A 19,499-nucleotide genomic window follows, 5' to 3' on the forward strand; every position below is an offset into this window, starting at 1 on the left:
TGAAAACATCAAAATTATATTTTTTATGTTTTTAAATATATTTTTATTGATTTCAGAGAGGGGAGAGGGAGAGAGAGACAGAAACATCAATGATGAGAGAGAATCATTGATTGGCTGCCTCCTGCACATTGAGGATCGAGCCCACAACCCAGGCATATGCCCTGACTGGGATTGAACCCTGATCTTCTAGGCAAAACATAAAATTTATGATAAACCTAGACTATTGGTAAATTCTGGAAGTAAAAAGAAAACAATCTTAGTCATCATTTAGTCCAGCTTTCTAATTTTGGAATATGGTAATGAAACTTGCCTCTAAAACACCCAAGCTTACATAGCTAAAACTAACAATTTCTTGGTTCTACGAGCCTTATTATGAAATTGTGGGAGGTGCCACTCACAGTTAAAACAGGAAGTAAAAACCTGCTTCACTCTTCATTCGGCTTAAACTCTTGGCTTGGCTAGACCAGCAGAAAGCAAGCAGCGGTGCGGGTCCCAGGCCTGTGAAGAACAGCGGTGAGGGTCCCAGGATTTGCCTTTGGTAAGGTCAGTTGGGCCTCTGGGGAGGAAGGCCTTTGATTCTAGGGTTTTCTAGGCTGCTGAGGGTGGGATCTGGTGGCCGTGGGCTCCTGGAAATGAGCCTTGTGTTTGAGCCGAGAGCCTGTGGGCCCACAGATTGCACATCTCAAGGCCTCTCTAGCTTAGGTCCGTGGTCGGCAAACTGCGGCTCGCGAGCCACATGCGGCTCTTTGGTCCCTTGAGTGTGGCTCTTCCCAAGCCTTAGGAGTACCCTAATTACATTAATAACAATGTACCTACCTATATAGTGTAAGTTTAAAAAATTTGGCTCTCAAAAGAAATGTCAATCATTGTACTGTTGATATTTGGCTCTGTTGACTAATGAGTTTGCTGACCACTGGCTTAGGTTGATGCATTCCTGTTTGTTTTTTCTGAAATGCTCCAAGTACAGTGATTCTTATGCAGGTGAAACTTGTCAAAGAATAGAAAGCAAATGTTACATCTCAAAGAACTTTGCTGCTACAGCTAACCATTTCTCAGCACGTACCCACCCACATAGATGCCCACTAACATGAACACACATATAAACACACACGCACACATGCACACAGCCCTAAAAATTCAATCATTTATTTATTTATTTTGAGAAATTTAAAAATTACAGAGGAAATTACTGACAAAATTCGAGACTGTACTTGTGGGGTTTAGTGTTTATAGGTGAACTTAGGAATGTCATTCAGTTTGAAAATGACAGGGTTTTGTTGAGGTTTGAACACCTTCACTGGGCCGTGTGAAAGCGCTGGTTTCAGGGCCTGCGGGGACAGTGTTTGTGTGCAGAGTGGACAGCTGGCAGGTTCTGGGGGAGCCCCCACTTTGAGGTGGCCACCCCGGACGGGAGGGAGTTGCCACGCTATCACTGTGGGCTGGGCCTGAGAGCCATTTTCAAGTCCTGTTGAGCTTGGAATGAGGTGCAGGTTTTTGTCTCAGACGATGACTGCAGGTTTTGGATTTCTTTTCCCGTTATCCATATCCCTAAAGGATCTGGGATGCTGCTAGAATATTGCCAGAAGGATTGTTTGTGATTAGATGAGATTTATTTGTAGTTAAATCGTGGCCATAAGGCAGTGGTGGATTTGTGGCTGAGGTCTAAATTTAGGCTCCAGCATGTACTAGCTCGGTTTATAACGTTCTGACCTCTTTCTGCTACTGTGAAGTTAAGAATTCCTGTTTTTGTGCTTTGGGGTGATTTTTTGGTCTTTTAAAATTTTTTAAATAATTTTAATATTTAAAAATAGAATTATACTAGAGGCTGGTGTTGCTCAGTGGTTGAGTGTCGACCTGTGAACCAGGAGGTCACGGTTCAATTCCTGGTCAGGGCACATGCCTGGGTTGTGGGCTCGATCTCCAGTGTGGGACATGCTGGATGCAGCCAATCAATGATCCTCTCTCATCATTGATGTTTCTATCTCCCTCTCCCTTCCTTTCTGAAATCAATAAAAATATATTAAAAAAAATATTAATCTAACCAAGTTTCTAGCTCATCAGTTTGTTCAGTAAACTTAGGCCCCAGGGTCCCTATAGTTAGAACCCAGTGCCTAGCAGCAGCCTGTGGTTAATGGTGTAGAATCTTGTGCAGGCGATTGCTTTCCAGGCACTATGACTAGAAAACTAGGTGACACAAACAAACACACAAACAGACTGACTGTCAATCGTACCAGTGTGTGCTGGAAACCTGAGCCAGGAAAGAAACCTCACTAGCATTTACTAAGTGGCCATTTTGATACGATGCAAAAATCACTTAGGAAACATTGTCATGTTACAGCAAAGATAATAAAACGAGCGCGATGAGCTGGCTACAGAGGACAGGAGCCCAGCCCCAATCATGTTCTAACTAAACTCCTGTTCTAACTACAGGGACCCTGGGACCTGCGTTTACTGGACAGTCTCATGAGCTAGAAACTTTGTTAGATTAATATTTTTAAAACGTATATATATTTTTATTTATTTCAGAGAGGAAGGGAGAGGGAGAGAGAAAGAAAAACATCAATTAATGAGAGAGAACCATTGGCCTTGAATTGTAATATACATACAGGGTGGGCAAAGTAGGTTTACAGTTGTGAGTACACGGAACACAGAGTTTATTCTTGAATTATCTGGGTTCATTATTGTATTGTAATTAATAATAATTATTATTAACCTACTTTTGCCCACCCCTGTATATATACTGTCAGAAAACACTTTTGAACAAAAGCTTTAAAAAGGTTTATTTCTTTTGACTCTAATACTACTTCTGGGCAATTAGTCTAAGAAAATAATCAGAGGTGTACATAGAAATTTGCATTTTAAGATCATCCTAAATGTAATCAGAGACTGGTTGCATAAATTATGGTCCATGCATTTGATTAGCTGCTTTATAGATTTTAAAATTCATATTGCAGAAGAAAAAATGAAGACATCAATGTACTTACGACATTATCAATGGAAAAAATACTCCTACACCTCAAGAATATGGTGTGTTCAATTGTGTTCCAATTATGTCCCAATTAATTAATTAATTATCTGTCTAGACTTAGTGGGACAAACGCAGGTGACCAGGAGTCAGCAGTAACGGCCTATCCCCTGGTACTTCAATGTCTAGAGACCTGAGCCGAACCGGAACACATGAACACACAGACAGAATGAGTATGCAATCACACAGGGTTTATTTACCTATTCCTAGTGGGTCCTAGGCTCCAGCAAAGGCCACCCGGCGATGCACACCGAAAGACGGACGATGAAGACAGAGACAGACAGGCGGCCACAGTTGGTTCAGGCTCACACAGCAGAGCAGTCAATCAGGGGCTTGTCTGACGGAGTGACGTGGAGTCCTCCTCTCAGGCAGGAGACATCGGCTGGAGAAAATCTGGTGCTTATATATTCAGTAGTAAACAACTGTGTCTTATCAGTGTGGGCCAGACGGCGTGCCTTTGCTAGGAGCAGGATGTTTACGCTAAGGGCTCAGGGCATTCACATCAAGATAGTGGGGGTTCACCACATTTTGGAAGTTACAGAGTATTGGGGTCTTCACACAGCAAACATTTCACTCATTAATTATTTCACACAATAATTATTTCCACACATTAGAAGGGTTTCCTTATGACCATAACATTATTATAACAAATTGTGAGGGAAAATATAGAGACATAAAATATTTGGTACAAAAGACAGTAAAGTATTCTTAGGTGTTTATCTTAGGATGATGGAATCATAGGTAATTTTGATTTTTTCTTTTTATCTTTATTTTGTAAAATGAATACAATAAGGATTGTTATCATCAGAAAAAAATAACTGGGGAGGGGGAAAAAAGACGATTCTGCTTGCATTAGACTCTCTGGTTGATTTTATTCTGTAAAATAAGATTTTAACACTGGTTAGAAATGATATAAAATTTTAGAGACACTGAATCCAATGGTACCCACCAGGGCTGGACCTAGTTTAGGCTCATTAGAGTTTATGAATACAAATGGATCTTTAAATAGAGATTTTAATTTAGAGGTTTGTACGTACATTTATAATGCACATGTTAAAAATTTGAAATGGGGAAAAATGTTTCACTTTCTGGTTCACCCGTAGGCCTTCCCCACACTCACCCAGGCCTATTTCCTCTTCTCCGAGACAACCACCGAGCAGCCTCCTGTGTGTTTTGTTCAAAGATCTATGAATTCTGAAATCGATGCACCACTTAATATTACATCACATAGATCACACATACCCAACCACGATGCCCTTTTCATTCTTTTTAATAGTTGACTAGAGTAGCATCGGACATGGTTAAAAGCTTATTTAACTCTTCTGATTTTTATTAAACAGTAGTTTCTGCTCCTTTATTATTTCAAGCAATGCTGCCATGAATAACCTGTACATGCGTTTCGTACACTGATGTTTAACACGCTGAGCGCCAAGCCTGTTTAGTCTTCCTTTCTGTTTCAGTCACCTGTGACTGACAGGGCGCTTAACGTGTTAAGCTAACGTAGGGGAAAAGTCCTGCAAGTTAAATTGTGGGGTCAAAGGAGCTGTACATTTTATATTTTGACAGATGTGGCCAAATTACCCACCTACCTTTTTTTGTTGTTGAAAGTGGTCTTTTGTAATTTCAATTTGCTTTTAAAAAATTGATTGTGAATGAGGTTGAACATCTTTTCAAATGTAAAAACGCCATTAGTTATAAAAAAATAAAGCCACTAGTACTTTTTTCTCTGTCTATTTATGATCTTTACCCATTTAGGCATTGGATGGTTGGTCTTTCTCTTTTTTCCTTAAACTGACTTATAGGAGCCCTATTTATTTATTCCTTTTATTTTAAAAAATATTTATTATTTTTCCACCATTTTCTTTCGCTCTTCTCTTTTTTCCTCTCATTTTTCTTCTCCTTTCCCCATTTTAGTTTTTCTGTTTCTTTTCTTTCTCCTCCCCCTTTTTTTCTTTTTTAAAAATAGTTCTTTATTATTGAAAGTATTACATATGTCTCCCTGTTTCCCCCATTGGCCCTCTCCAGCTCGCCCCCACCCCTGCCCCAGGTCCTCACGGCCCCATTGTCTGTCTCCATGTAGGAGTCCTATTAAAAAAAAAAATTAGTCCCTTTCCTATTACATATTACTGCCCATTTTTTCCCAGTGCAAGATTTATTTATTTTTTGGAATTTTGTGGGTTTTTTTCAGAATATTTTAGTTTTTATTTACATACACTTTATCAATCTTTCTTTGTTGGCTTTCCGGTTTTCTGTTATACTTAGAGAAGCTCTTCACTACTGTAAGATTATTTAAAAAAATTCTCCTATGTCTTATCTTAGTATTTTAATTTTAAGGATTAAATCTTTGATCCTTTTGATGTAAGGAGTTCAGTTAGGCTTCATTTCAGCTTGTCCCAGAAGTCTACCCATTCGAACACCATGTGCTTAAAAAGCCACCTACATGTGAAGAGCCTTTTTTGGTGGTGTGTTTGATTTGGCCATTTTTCATTGTTAACTTCTAATGAACATGTTCATTTCTAATTTCATTGTTAACGTCTAATAGCCAGAGAACATCGACTGTATTATTTCTGCTTTTTGGAAATCTATTCGAGCTTTGCTTGTGGACAGGGTTGGTGATCATTCTGTCCGTGTTTGAATGCATGTGTATTTCCCACCGAGAGGAAATGCCTGTAAGATAGTTGGTCAGCTGTGCTACACGGGTCTTCTGTAGTCTTCCTATATTCAGCCTTCTAGATTTTTTAGTCTCTGAAAGAGATGTGTGAAAGTTTCCTGCTATTTGGGGGAAAGTAAGTTCTTTGAGTTCTTTTGAAATGTTCAGTCCTTCTAGTTTTTTTTGTTTTCTTGTAAGAACACGCATGTGGTTGTGTCACTCCTCCGTGATCTTGTCTCCATGCCTGGGGTTCTCTCCTCAGGTTCCCCAAAAGCCTCACTTCCTGCCCCTCCTCCACGCACTGTGTTCCACTCTCTTAGACACAAGAACACACCAGGCTGGTGTTTAAAGTTCCGTTTCATTTACGCAGAGGATGCCTGCATGCTTTCTCCTTAGCACATTCCTTTTCCTCACTCCCCTCCACGTTGTCACTTTCCCCGCCACCTCCAGGAGGAACAACTGGGTGAGTACGGTATGTCTCCCTCCAGACCTTGCTTTAACACACGTGTCTGTAATCACTGAAAATCTAATTGTATTGCTTTGTGTATTTTTAAAAAGTAGGTGTATGATTTTTTTGTTATATTGCAACTTGCTTTTTTTCCTCACTGTCACCATAACACATATTTTGAATCTCTATCCCTTTGTAGTTTGGAAGATGGAGTGCACTTTTTAACCTCTGCATGATATTGTGTGGCACGACTACGCCTTAGTTTGTTTAGTGTCCCTGTGTTGGAGGACGTGTGGGGAGCTCCTAGTTGTTGGAGGTTACCCGTCACGCTGTGATGAGACGCCAGGAACATACCCTGTTGAGCACCCAGGTGTGTCTCTATAGAGTGTGATTTAGGGAATGAGCTTGCTAGTTTGTCTCCTTATATGTCTGGCAGTTTTGTTTGTAGCACTTTGAATATCTTCTATGAGGTGCTGGTCCCTTATTTAAGATGTCTTTTGAACAAAGGCATTTTCATGATAACCGTGAGAGATCTCGGCCCAGCAGCCTTTGTGAATCCAACACAAAGTGTGTCTTTTGAGATAACTATCTGTTCAGTTTCCTGACTCAAGAAGACTTGTCTAAACAATGATGTCAGCTCTACATTAAAAGGGAGGAAAAAGGTTTTGCCCCATAATTCTAATTCTAAGAGAGAATTTATCAGAGATAGGCACAGGACAGATGCAAAAGCCTCTCAATGCAATATGATTTTTAGCAGTAAAGAAATAGAAAAATGCTTAAGATAAACTTTGATATATCCATGTGCTGAAAAATCTAGAAACATTAAAAATATGACAGAGAAGAATATTTAACGGTAGGGATTAATGTTTATTTTAAATGTTAAGTAGGGGCTGGTGTGGGGGGAACGTGTACATATCTGGATATGCAGCCTGATCCTAATTTTTATATAAGTGTGTGTGTGTGTGTGTGTGTGTGTGTGTGTGTGGTGTATGTAATGATAAATGGGACTATGTTATAACTCATTTTAAAATTTCACCAAAAAACCCCACTGGTTTTATAATCAAAGTGCAGACAGGAAGGTGGTTTTTAAAAGGCTCAAAGTCCTTTTGGTCACTTAAAAAAATTTAAAGCTTACTGTTAGGCTCACCAAAGGAGGAATGCATGAGGCCAAAGTGGTTCTGGATTATAAATTTATTAGTTCATCTGGATACCACATGGGCTGTGCTCCCAAATGGCGCCAGCACCAAAAGATGGGAGTCAAAGGTTTTTAAGGGACTCTAGGTGGGCAGAGAATTCCCTGTGCAGGTCCGGATCCTGGGAAGGTCTGCAGGGGAGAGGTGATGGTCTTAGCAAGTGGAATGTGCTCTAAGCAAAAGGGAATGTCTGTTGTGAAGTGGTCTAAAGGTCAGTTTCCAGGGAGGGGGAATTGACTCAATTATTTGATCAGACCTAACACTTACCTTAATGTGCAAATCAAAAGTATTTCTATTTTAATATCATATGTACAAAATATATGGGTCCTGGTTCACTACCTCTGCTTAATACTTCTGAGTGCAATCAGGATTTGCATTTTCACCCAAGGATGTCAGTAAATGCAGGGAGCTTAAAGAGCCGGGAACCATCTGCTTTGCTTTAGGAAGGAAAGGGGTCCAAACAGGTTAAGGTTATTTGAGGTTAAGGAAAGTGCCAAAGGCACAGAGTCTGTGGGACTGAGGGGATGACGGAGCCGGATGGGAAGTTCAAGGTTTCCTAGTCCAAGGTTCTCACACAGCAGCTCTTAAGGCAAGGGAGAGTCGGAGTAAGACTTCAACAAAGCCTTCTTCTACTTTGCAGAGAGTTGGAAAACCACTGCTTCCAAGTGCATTTTCACATTTATTATTCCTACTGCACCCTGATCACAACTCTTCTGACCATTGGCTAGTTTATAGATCTACCATCCCATACAGTAGGCTATTTGAGAGCAGGAGCTTATCTGTTTGTTTTCTTCCCTCTACCCACAGCAAAATGCCTGACGCGTATTGTAAATGATGTCATAGCATTTGATGAGGGAACCAAGCAGTTAATGGTGCTTTTCTTCCTCATCATAATGTTGTGTGTTGACCTAGGCTATAGCTACATTTGACCAACACGGACAAGCATGGATTTCAGCAATTGTCTGTATGACATTGGGGAAGCGCTGAGCAGTGATGAGGTGGCCTCGCTCAAGTTCCTGTGCCTGGATTACATCCCACTAAGGAAGCAGGAGCCCATCAAGGATGCCTTGATGCTCTTTGAGAAACTCCAGGAGAAGAAAATGCTGGAGGAGGACAACTTGTCCTTCCTGAGGGAGCTGCTATTCCGAATCGACAGGCTGGATCTGCTGGAAAAGCGCCTGAAAACCAGCCAGGAGCAGATGTGGAGGGAGCTTCAGATCCCGGGCCGGGCTCAGATCTCTGCGTACAGGTGGGGACCATCTCTGCAGCCTCAGCACGGGAGGGGCGGGGAGCGGACACATCCCTGTGGGAGGGTTGATTGCAGGTTGTTGATGTAGAATGACTTTGGAGGCTCTGGGAAGATGTCCTATCAGGGCCGGGTGAAGAAATGTGGAGACCTGATGTAGAATTCAGGAAGAAAAAAAAAAGCTCAAACCATAAAATAAAAATTGTAAAGTGAAACGTTACCTGTAAGTATGCTGCCATTAAAATGGACCTTTCCTAAATGTTCTAACTCTCTTTCTGATATGTGTCTGTTGTCTTGGTGTTTCTGTTTTCTGGATGCCCACATTGTGTGCTTACTTTGTCTATCTATATCAGGGGTCCTCAAACTTTTTAAACAGGGGGCCAGTTCACTGTCCCTCAGACTGTTGGAGGGCCAGACTATAGTTTAAAAAGAAACTATGAACAAATTCCTATGCACACAGCGGCGGCAAAAACACCCGGCGGGCCGGATAAATGTTTTTGGCGGGCCGCATCTGGCCCGCGGGCCGCAGTTTGAGGACCCCTGATCTATATATATAAAAGCCTAAGCGACCGGTTGACTGGTCGCTATGACGTGCACTGACCACCAGGGGGCAGTTGCTCAATACAGGAGCTGCCCCTTGGTGGTCAGTGAGCTCCCATGCTGGGCTCATGGCTGGTGAGCCTAATGCACAGTGGGGTCAGCATGAGCGGGAGCGGTGTGGTGCCAGGCCAGGGCTTGGGCTCCTCCCCAAGTGCCGGCAGGCCACACTGGGGACCCCACCAGTGCACAAATCCGTGCACCGGGCCTCTAGTTTTGGATAAAGCATCACTACTTTTTACCCTGAAATCCTCCTCCCACTTGCTTGTGGGTGACTGTAGGAATTCTCAATGGAGAATTTCCCACACTTGCATTATAGAATCCTCCAATGAGGGACACACTGCCAGGCGTTCCAGATGGGCCAGGCCAGAGCCCTCAGAGACTGCTTAGCCCCCGTGAGGCCTGCTGCTGCTGAGAGAATGACACTGACTTGGGTGTCAGGCCTGCCAAAGGCCTTGCAGCTCAGCCCGTCCCCACCTGTGGGAGAGTCCGTAACCTAGGGTGATAACAAGTCACTGCCAGTTACATCTTCGTGATTCTCAAGACTTTAAAAATAGAGACATACTATCTACTTCTCTCTTTCAACAATCCTTCGTCTTGCAGAATCATCAATCTAACCTCTGCCTCATTCTTCCTTTTGTGTGTTTGTCTGAAGCTCCCTCTTCCTATAAGGACCCAGTCATTGAATTAGGACCCACTGGAATCCAGTATGATCTCATTTCAACGAGATCACAACAGCAGAGACCTTTTTAAAATAAGGTCACAGTGATGTGTTCTGGGTGAACATGAATTGGGAAGGAGGATACTATTCAATACTGGGTAACTTTGGTTTAATAGCGTTGTGAAGTTCTTTTAAGGGATTTTTTAAAAAATATATTTTATTGATTTTTTACAGAGAGGAAGGGAGAGGGATAGAGAGTTAGAAACATCGATGAGAGAGAAACATCGATCAGTTGCCTCTTGCACACTCCCCACTGGGTATGTGCCCGCAACCAAGGTACATGCCCTTGACCGGAATTGAACCCGGGACCCTTCAGTCCGCAGGCCAACGCTCCATCCACTGAGCCAAACCGGTCAGGCATTTAAGGGATTTTTTAATTAGGCACCAATTAATCTAAAAAACAACATCCCCCAAACTAGGAAGCCTGGAAGGTCTCAGCTTATGCCCACCATCTTGGTCTTCTGGAGGCTGTTGGGCTGAGACAAACTGCCAGTGCTGGACATGGCCTGTCCCTCCTGTGGGAGGGCCAGGGTCCCTGCCAGGGGCAGGATCTGTCTGTTAAAATATTCAACATGTTAGTTTGGAGGTGGGGGGAGTAAAGCCAGCACAAGCACAAGCTACTGCTTCTGCATTGTTTATCATTAGCCAGTAAATAAAAAATATACTAGTATGATCGCTTTCCATTTATAAGAAACCACTAGACATTTAAAATGTCAAAGTAGAACTGCTACCTAAAAAATAAGTGTCATAGCCGAAACCGGTTTGGCTCAGTGGATAGAGCATCGGCCTGCGGACTGAGGGGTCCCAGGTTCGATTCCGGTCAAGGGCATGTACCTGGGTTGCAGGCACATCCCCAGTAGATGTGCAGGAGGCAGCTGATCGATGTTTCTCTCTCTCATCGATGTTTCTAACTCTCTATCTCTCTCCCTTCCTCTCTGTAAAAAATCAATAAAATATATTAAAAAAAAATAAGTGTCATAAACTATCCAGGTTTATTTGTAGACAACGATGATACAAGAAAGCTAGTAGGTTTCAGTATGAGGAAAGTAAAAGGGAAAAATACCTGGTAGTCAAGTTGAAAGGGGCAGTGGCTTTAGATTGGACCCAGTCTTGGCCAAAGCGAGAAAGTTTTAGCAAAATACTTCCAGGGTACAGGTTCCACAAGAAGAAGGATGAAGCAGACGATAATACTAAGTAACTCCCATTTCTACTATTTTTAGAATTTTAATTTTCTAATTTAACTTGGAAGTTAACGTGTTTTTGCATTAAAGTTGTTTCCTTTACAACATAATAATGAAAGGTTTGCTGACTTATAAAACATCCCTTTGCTCATTGAACAAGCATATCCCCAAACCCTATCAGAGGTTAGGAAATAATAATGCAGATAAACGTATTCATGTAATCCCCAACACGTTCCAACGCATAGATACAGAAGCATCTGCGGTCTACAATGAAGACAAAAGTGTGTAACGTGTCTGAAGTCATGCAGCTCATGCGTGGAGGGGCCAAGGCTCCAACATTCTTAGTCTGGGTCCCCTGCATTTAAACACTGTCCCTCACAACCCTCTGAGCTTATGGAAGCGAACAGGGCCTGGGCCCTTCTCTCAGGGGATTTGGAGAGCTTGATAAGCAGACAATTATTTGCCACCCTTTGGGCGATACAAAGGCACAGAGGGTGAATGCACTTAGGCAGTGCGTGAGCTGTTAGTGGATGAGTGGTTGTCTAAAGACAGACAAGGGAATAGGAGTGTGGAGGGGGGCGAGGCATAAAGGGGTGAGGGGCAGGGCAGCTGGGTGTGCTTGGAGAAGACAGTGGGAGGGTGGTGAGGAGTGGCCGAGATGAGGGGGTAGGTTGGGCTCAACTCACAGAGGTCTGTATTCCAGAACCAAGTGTTTGGCCTTCCTACTGAAGGTCACGGCTGGGAGAACACTGACAAGTTTTAATCAGGAAGTGAGGATCGGATTTGCATTTTGAGAAACGTAACTTCCAAAATCAAAACTTTCTTGTGGCAACAAGATCTTGACGGTATAGTGAAGACAACGGAAAACCACATTTCGTGGAGCTGAAATGAACTGAAGGACAGTTCATTTGAATTCGTTAAAGCTGGATAGTTGGGCATGAGTCAGTAGTTTTGTGTCACTCCACCAGCCTCTCCCCAAGAACTCAACTCCTACACCATGCGATGAGCTGGCTTTATTTTGAAGGGAGGCCATCGGAATCGAGTCTGCAGTGACGCCATGTATCACCTGAGAAATTATTTAAAAAAGCATTTCTCAAGTGTCTCCATTTCCCACCACAGGGTCATGCTTTTCCAGATTTCAGAAGATGTAACTGCACCGGAATTGAAGGACTTTAAGTTTTTTTTGAACCGGGAGCTCTCCAGATGTAAACTGGTGGATAGCATGGTAAGACCTGGTGTCCTGCCAAGATTCAGTCCCGAGGAAGAGTCAGCCAGTGGGGATTGCTGAGACTGAAGCGAGGGCTACTCGGATAAAAGCACCCCGAATTCTCATTTTTTGCCTGGGTTGAAGAAGAAAGCTGTCAGGCATGAAGGTTGTAGATGTGATCCCTTCATGTGCTGTGAAGTGCTGCTCACGTTCATTACCAGGAGCCAGGCTGTGTCGGGAGGAGAGAAGGGGGTTGTGGGACTCTGCAGAGCCAGGAGAGACAGGTGTCTGTGTCTGGTGCGGTTTTCTGTGTCTGTGTGTGTGCATGTGTGTTTATGTGTGTGGGGTGTTTCTGGGCGTGTGCATATCTGTGTATCTGTGGTGTGTTGCAGGGTTGTGTGTCTGTGTGTGTGATGTGTGTGCACGTGTTTTTTTGTGTGTGGGGGGTGTTTCTGGGTGTGTGCATATCTGTGTATCTGTGGTGTGTTGCAGGGTTTTTTTGGTGTGTGTGTGTGGTGTGGTATGTGTGTGTGGTTGGTGTGTGTGTGTGTGTGTGTGTGTGTGTGTGTGTGTGTGTGTGTATGTGCAACGCCAGAGGAAATGTTAGGTGTGAGGCAGTTCCCAGGGCTGTCACTATGGGGGCCATGGCTGTCTCAGCGTGCACCTCTGGCTGTTTCACATGGAAGTGTCATGGGTGGTTTTAGCACAGGGCCTGGGTCCTGGGGACTGATGTGGTGTCTCCTCTGTCTTCTCTATTTCTGGGCCGGAAAACACAGAAGTGCCTCCTAGCAGTATATTGGCTTTGAGAGACCAGAATGTCCTCTCAGGAGAGTCTGCTTGGGAAGCTAGGGTGGTCCCTTGGGTTGGAGAAAGTGCAAGTAAAAACAAAAATCTAATCTAAAAGCCAATATGGCCCAATTCCGTCTTCCAACTTTATTTCTCCTCCCTCTAGAGCTTGCTTGATATTTTTATGGAGATGGAGAAGAGACTCATCCTTGGGGAAAAAAATTTGGACACCCTAAAAAGAATCTGTGTACAAATCAACCGGAGCCTGCTGGATAAAATCAGTGCTTATGAAAAATTAAGTAAAGGTAGAAACAACCTCACAGCTGTGAATTAGCAAAATGTATTCTTTTTAAAAAAGTTTTCATTTATTGATTTGATAGCGAGAGAGAGACATTGATTTGCTGTTCCACTGATCCATGAATTCACTGGTTGATTCCTGCCAGTTTATTCCTTTATGTGCCCCAACCAGGGATCGAACCTGCAACCCCAGTGCAGCAAAATGTATTCTTAAATTGACAAACCCCTCTATGTCCCAGTATTTTTAAAACAAAACTGTGTGTTTGCTTTAATTCAGAGGGAAGAATGAGCCTTTGTTAAAGATTCATAAATAGCCAAAGTAAAGCCAATGAATCAGCCCTGGCCCGTGTGGCTCAGTCGGTTGGGCATCATTCCATGTATCAAAAGGTTGCTGGTTCGATTCCCAGTCAGGGCATATGCCCAGGTTGGGGTTTTGATCCCAGGTAGGGGGCCCGCAGAAGGCGACCAATCCATGTTCTGCTCTCACATCAATGTTTATCTTTCATTGTCCCTCTTCTTCCTCTCTCTCTAAAAATCCATAAAAAAATATGAAAAAGAAACAAAAACAAAATCAAAGAATAATTGTAAAAATTTACCATGCACACACCAAAAGACAGTTTGCAAACCAGGAGCATTCAAAACAAAACATGGCATGAGGCTCAGGAGCACGCTGTTATAAGGCAGCTTACACAGTGAGAAAGCAGTGACTTCATTCTTCACAGTGATTGATTCTGATGTTAGAATTTTCTTAAATGACAGGTTGATCAGTGGTTACCTCACATCAACCTTGGAGAAAAGTTCAAGTTTTCCTCATGATTTTCAGAGGCACAAACAAGGTCAAGTTAGCCTTGTAAAATAAGCTAAATTAAGCTTTGCTTGTATGATTAAATTGTTGTTTTTTTCTGCTCAAGGAGGTTTTTTTTAAATTAAATATGTTTTTTATAGATTTCAATGAGAAAGGGAGAGGGAGAGAGAGAATCTTTGATCGGCTGCCCCCTACATGCCCCCTACTGGGGATTGAGCCTGCAACCTATGCATGTGCCCTGACCAGGAATCGAACTGTGACCTCTTGGTTCACAGACTGATGCTCAGCCACTGAGCCACGCCAGCTGGGCAGGGAGTTGTGTGTTTTTTTTTTGTTTTTGTTTTTAATCTTAACCTCTTAACAGAAGTCCAGGTGAATTTTCAAGTGGTGATACCTGGAGATGTTTTCAAGACTTATTTAATTAATTTACTCTTTGATATTTTCATTGCTTCCTCTCTACAACCTTCTACCATCCATGTCCACATCTTAATGGAGCTGCCGCCGAGTACCAGGATGAGGGCTCGGTGGCTACTTCTTGTCACCTCTGCTCTACACACTAAAACCTGTGTCTAGAGCAGGGGTGGGCAAACTTTTTGACTTGAGGGCCACAATGGGTTTTTAAACTGGACCGGAGGGCCGGAACAAAAGCATGGATGGAGTGTTTGTGTGAACTAATATAAATTCAAAGTAAACATCATTACATAAAAGGGTACGGTCTTTTTTTTTTTTTAGTTTTATTCATTTCAAACGGGCCGGATCCGGCCCGCGGGCCGTAGTTTGCCCACGGCTGGTCTAGAGACACAAACCATGTGGGCTCAGGCCAGCAAGTTTGAAACAGATGCAGAGTGATTCAGTGGTAAAAATGGGACTTATTCTGTGGATTGTAAGGATATGAATTTTCCTTTTAAAAGGGACTTTATGTTGTCTCAGGTATTACATGTTTCTTTACTAAAGTACCTTCTCTGCCACATGTTGTTCCCTGTAGATGGGGGGCCAATTTCAGACTATCCTCGAGAGCAGGACAGTGAGTCACAGGAACAGAACTGTGAGCCACGGGAACAGAACTTTGAGCCACCACAGGAACAGAACTGTGAGCTGCCACGGGAACAGAACTGTGAGCCGCCACGGGAGCAGGACAGTGAGTCACGGGAACAGGACAGTAAGCCACAGCAGGTATGAAGAAACCTCCCATTACTTCTTTTCTTTACATTGAAGATTCTAGTTAGTGTATTCCTTAGCTTTTTAAGCTTCCAGATAAACTAGTAAGGAGAAAAAACTTAGTGACTATTATGAGGACTATAGAAAAAATTCACAAAAGCACAAGCTTAAAGTGTGACTTTTTAATGTAAAGAAAATGTGATTTCTCAGGTTAAATGTTTATTTTAAAACCAAAGACAAACACATTGAAACACTTGGAGCAGAGGGGTGAGAAGGCTCCTGCCCGGCCCTTTCAGCAGCTGCATCAGCCCGAATGGCAGCCGGCTTTGGGGGCAGAGACTGGAGAAAGCAAAGCCGTTTCCTTTGGCTTGACATCTCAAAACTGTTTCTCCTTGCTGATTAGGTGTAAGTGGCAAACGCTCATGATCTAGCCATTTCTGTGTTCTCACCCCAAAGAGCCAGTCTAGGAATTGCCTTTCTAGACATTAGCACACCTGCTTGTGTAACCTTCAGTGACCCACCAAACCCATTCTGACTCATAGCCCACTCACGCCTCTCTGTGGCAGAAAGCAAAGGAAATCCTGAACACCAGAAACCCAGCAGGAGACTTAAAATTAAACCTAGAGAACAATTTACCAGTGGGCTCTTGAATAAGTTACCGAACCTCTCTCAGTCTGAAAATCAAGGATTAACCAAAGTCAGGGAGCACACTGCAGAGTAAAGCACTCTACAGGCATTGCCCCAGGAACAGCTAAAGATCCTGGGTGCAAGAGAGATTGGATAACTTGCTCAAGGCTTTAAGGTTATTAAGTACTAGAGGCTCGGTGCACGAAATTCGTGGACTGCACTCCCTCACCCCAGCCTGCACCCTCTCACAGTCTGGGACCCCTTGCTCCTTACTGCCTGCCTGCTCGCTCCTAACCGCTCGGCTTGCTGCTCCTTAGCATTGCCATGGAAGCGAGAGAGGCTCCGCCACCACCACTGTGCTCGCCAGCCATGAGCCCGGCTTCTGGCTGAGTGGCACCCCCCCTGTAGGAGCACACTGATCATGAGGGGACAGCTCCTGCATTGAGCGTCTGCCCCCTGGTGGTCAGTGCACATCATAGTGACTTGTCATTCTGGTTGTTCTGCTGTAATGGTCGCTTACGCTTTTATTGTATAGATGGAACTACCTGATAGACAATGTACCCCCCTGAGGGGTCCTGGATTGCAAGAGGGTGCAGGCCAGGCTGAAGGACCCCACCGGTGAATGATCAGGGCCGGGGAGGGATGCAGGAAGTTGGCCAGCTGGGGAGGGATCGCTGGAGGACTCCAGGGCATGTCCGGCCCATCTAGCTTAGTCCCGATCGGCTGGACCCTAGCAGCAAGCTAACCTACCAGTTGGAGCATCTACCCCAGGTGGTCAGTGCACGTCATAGCAACTGGTCAACTGGTCAACTGCCTGCCCCTTGGTGGTCAGTGCATGTCATAGCGAGCAGTTGAGTGGCCTTAGCATATCATTAGCATATTATGCTTTGATTGGTTGAACTGACGACCGGACCACTGGACACTTAGCATATTAGGCTTTTATTATATAGGATACAGCCAAGAATCCCTCACACCTCCACCCGCCCCTCCAGCTGGGAGCTCCTTTCTCTACTGGGAGGAGCTGCATGGATTTCCCAATAAATGTTGGATATCTTTGCACTGAAACAGCTCTGGGAAAATAAGGCCAGCCCAGGGCCACCACTGACTGGTAATGTCAGGTTCTAGAGTCTGGAAACTGTGACCTGCAATAGCCAAGATTTGCCTGCCCAGTGCATCTCTCGTCTCCTGTCCCTGTGGTCCTGAGAACCAGATTAATCCATCAGCTTTAACAGTCCGGGGACACGCTGTCATGTGTGAAGGGAAGGCCCTCAGCTGTTTGCCCAGAAACAGGGATGAGTTGATCAGATAGCCATGGAAGTCACAGGGTCACGGAAGGGCAGCCCAGAGACAGCCCTAAGACATTCATTCATTGAGCAACTCCTGCTTGAGCTCTCACGAATGAGTAAGTCCTGGTTCCTGACCCAGACATCATCTGCCTTGAGCAGAAATGAGGACAAATAATACATTATGATGACAATATGAATGTAAGTGCAAGGTGCTCAGGAGGCCCAAGTATTGGGACATTAGCTAGACACACTACAGGTGGGGCAGAGTCTGGGGGTCCTGTGTGAGGAGAAATGAGCCGGCTTGCTAGGGAAACAATGTCAGCTTGGGTGGGAGCCATTGAATGAGCCCAGTCTGGCTCAGGGGCCAGCCTAACCTTGGACCAGGGAGTTGTTTGCTCACATCTCAAGTGTTTGACCACAGTGTCAGCTCCTGGGTTGTGTTTTTGTCTTTCAGACAGCGGACAAAGTTTACCGAATGAAAAGCAAACCTCGAGGATACTGTGTGATCTTTAATAATTATGATTTTAGCAAAGCACGGGAGAACGTGCCCAAACTTTGCAAAATTAAGGATAGGACTGGAACAGACTTGGATGCAGGTACAGTAGAATCCAAAAGAGATGTAAAATATTTCTAACTAGAAGCTTCGTGCACAAAATTCATGCACTGACGGGGGGGGGGTCCCTTCAGCCTGGCCTGTGCCCTCTCACAGTCTGGGACCCCTCACTCCTTACTGCCCGCCGGCTCGCTGCTCCTTACTGATGTCGCAGAGGCGGGAGAGGCTCCTGCCACCGCCACTGCGCTCGCCAGCTGTGAGCCCAGCTTCTGGCTGAGCAGGGGAGCACATTGACCACCAGGGGGCAGCTCCTGCATTGAGCATCGGCCTCCTGGTGGTCAGTGTGCATCATAGTGACCGGTCATTCTGCTGTTTGGTCGATTTGCATATTAGGCTTTTATTATATAGGATACTTATGTTTTTATCAAAAGGGGTGAACAAAAGCTATACCAACAGAGCTGTATGTTTCAGAAAAATGACTATAACCACATTTTCCTGTGGAGGTGAAGGACAGTCTTAGGTATTTGCTAGTTTTCTGCTTTTCTTTTTTTTAACTTAATTTTAAAAATTAAAACAACGTAGGAGAAAACCAAGATGGCGGCATAGGTAAACACCAGAAATTGCTGCCTCACACAACCACTTCAAAAAAACAACTAAAAGACAAAACGGAGGCAAACCAAGATGGCGGCATAGGTAAACACCGGAGTTTGCTGCCTCGCACAACCACTTCAAAAATACAACTAAAAGACGGTACGGACATCATCCAGAACCACAGGAAGGCTGGCTGAGTGGAAATTCTACAACTAGAAGGAAAGAGAAAAGCATACCGAGACTCAGAGGAGGCGCAGTGCGGAAGTAAAATACTAAGGTACAGAGGTGCACGTGGAACAGGCTGGCAGCTGAGGGCGCGGTTGTTTTCAATTGGGAGGGAGTCTCAGGCTCTGAGCTCCAGTTCCGGGCAAGTCTCTGGGGACCCAGACTCATACGGGAGAAGTGGGACTGTCTGGCATCGGTCGGAACTCGAGGGCAGCTTTCTCTCAGAGGGGCTTGCAGCGATTGTCGAGACACTGAGAAGTGGAGCCTCTGAGAGCAGCCATAACTGCTAGCCCCGCCCTGTTGATCCCTTGGGACCCACCCTGCCCAAGCCCTGCAGGGAGGCTTTTGCTGGATAGCCTAAGGCAGAGGCTAGATTAGCACCTCCCTAGAGATCCAGGAGCCAGTGTACTCAGAGGTCAAAGTGGGACCATCCAGTTTGCAGCTCCGTGGAACCATAAAGGACACACTCAGGGGGCAGACTCAGTGAGCACCAAAGCCCCATTGAAGCAAGTCTTGCCCTGGAGGGGTGTCTCCAGCACAGAAGTTCTCCCACTGCAGACACAGCTGATTCTCACATCCAATTGGCCTGGAGGTCAATTCCTCCCAGTGATACCTACAACAATCAAGGCTTAACTACAACAAGACTGTGCACAAAGACCACAAGGGGGTGCACCAAGAGTGTCTTCCTCAGGTAATTGGGGAGGCTGAACCACTGGATCCTAGAGGACACTTAGCACAGAAAACCACTTTATGAACACAGGGAAGCATAAAAAATGCAGAGACAAAGAAAAAGGACACAAATGACAGAAATGGAGGAAAGCAAACTACTGGATATAGAGTTCAAAACCACACTTTTAAGGTTTTTCAAGAATTTTCTAGAAACTGCCGATAAACTTAATGAGA

At 44.3% G+C, this 19,499-nt stretch overlaps 2 protein-coding genes across 16 annotated transcripts in view; one reads left to right on the top strand and one right to left on the bottom strand.

Moving 5' to 3' along the window:
- The window catches only part of CASP8 (caspase 8, apoptosis-related cysteine peptidase), a 34,823-nt gene that overhangs the window by 8,644 nt on the left and 6,680 nt on the right, over window positions 1-19,499 (top strand). For 5 of the 14 annotated variants that reach the window (XM_005858220.2, XM_014528615.1, XM_014528596.1 and 2 more), the window contains exons 2-6: window positions 8,229-8,565; window positions 12,181-12,286; window positions 13,221-13,359; window positions 15,142-15,329; window positions 17,682-17,823. In XM_005858220.2, coding sequence (XP_005858282.1) covers window positions 8,261-8,565; window positions 12,181-12,286; window positions 13,221-13,359; window positions 15,142-15,329; window positions 17,682-17,823 — 880 coding nt within the window. In that variant the 5' untranslated portion in view covers window positions 8,229-8,260. Of the gene's footprint in view, window positions 1-174; window positions 544-2,697; window positions 3,767-5,235; window positions 6,139-6,322; window positions 6,494-8,228; window positions 8,566-12,180; window positions 12,287-13,220; window positions 13,360-15,141; window positions 15,330-17,681; window positions 17,824-19,499 lie in introns of those variants that run through there. The other 9 variants (XM_005858214.2, XM_005858216.2, XM_014528574.1 and 6 more) reach the window with 8 other exon arrangements.
- Window positions 3,790-19,499, bottom strand: part of ALS2CR12 (amyotrophic lateral sclerosis 2 (juvenile) chromosome region, candidate 12) — a 61,229-nt gene continuing 45,519 nt past the window's right edge. The window contains exon 16 of one of the 2 annotated variants that reach the window (XM_014528637.1): window positions 3,790-3,901. The gene's annotated coding sequence lies outside the window, so the exon portion shown is untranslated. Of the gene's footprint in view, window positions 3,902-8,650; window positions 8,714-19,499 lie in introns of those variants that run through there. The other variant, XM_005858212.2, reaches the window with a different exon arrangement.

The sequence above is a fragment of the Myotis brandtii genome, unplaced genomic scaffold, assembly GCF_000412655.1.
Source record: "Myotis brandtii unplaced genomic scaffold, ASM41265v1 scaffold1162, whole genome shotgun sequence".
Classification (NCBI taxonomy): domain Eukaryota; kingdom Metazoa; phylum Chordata; class Mammalia; order Chiroptera; family Vespertilionidae; genus Myotis; species Myotis brandtii.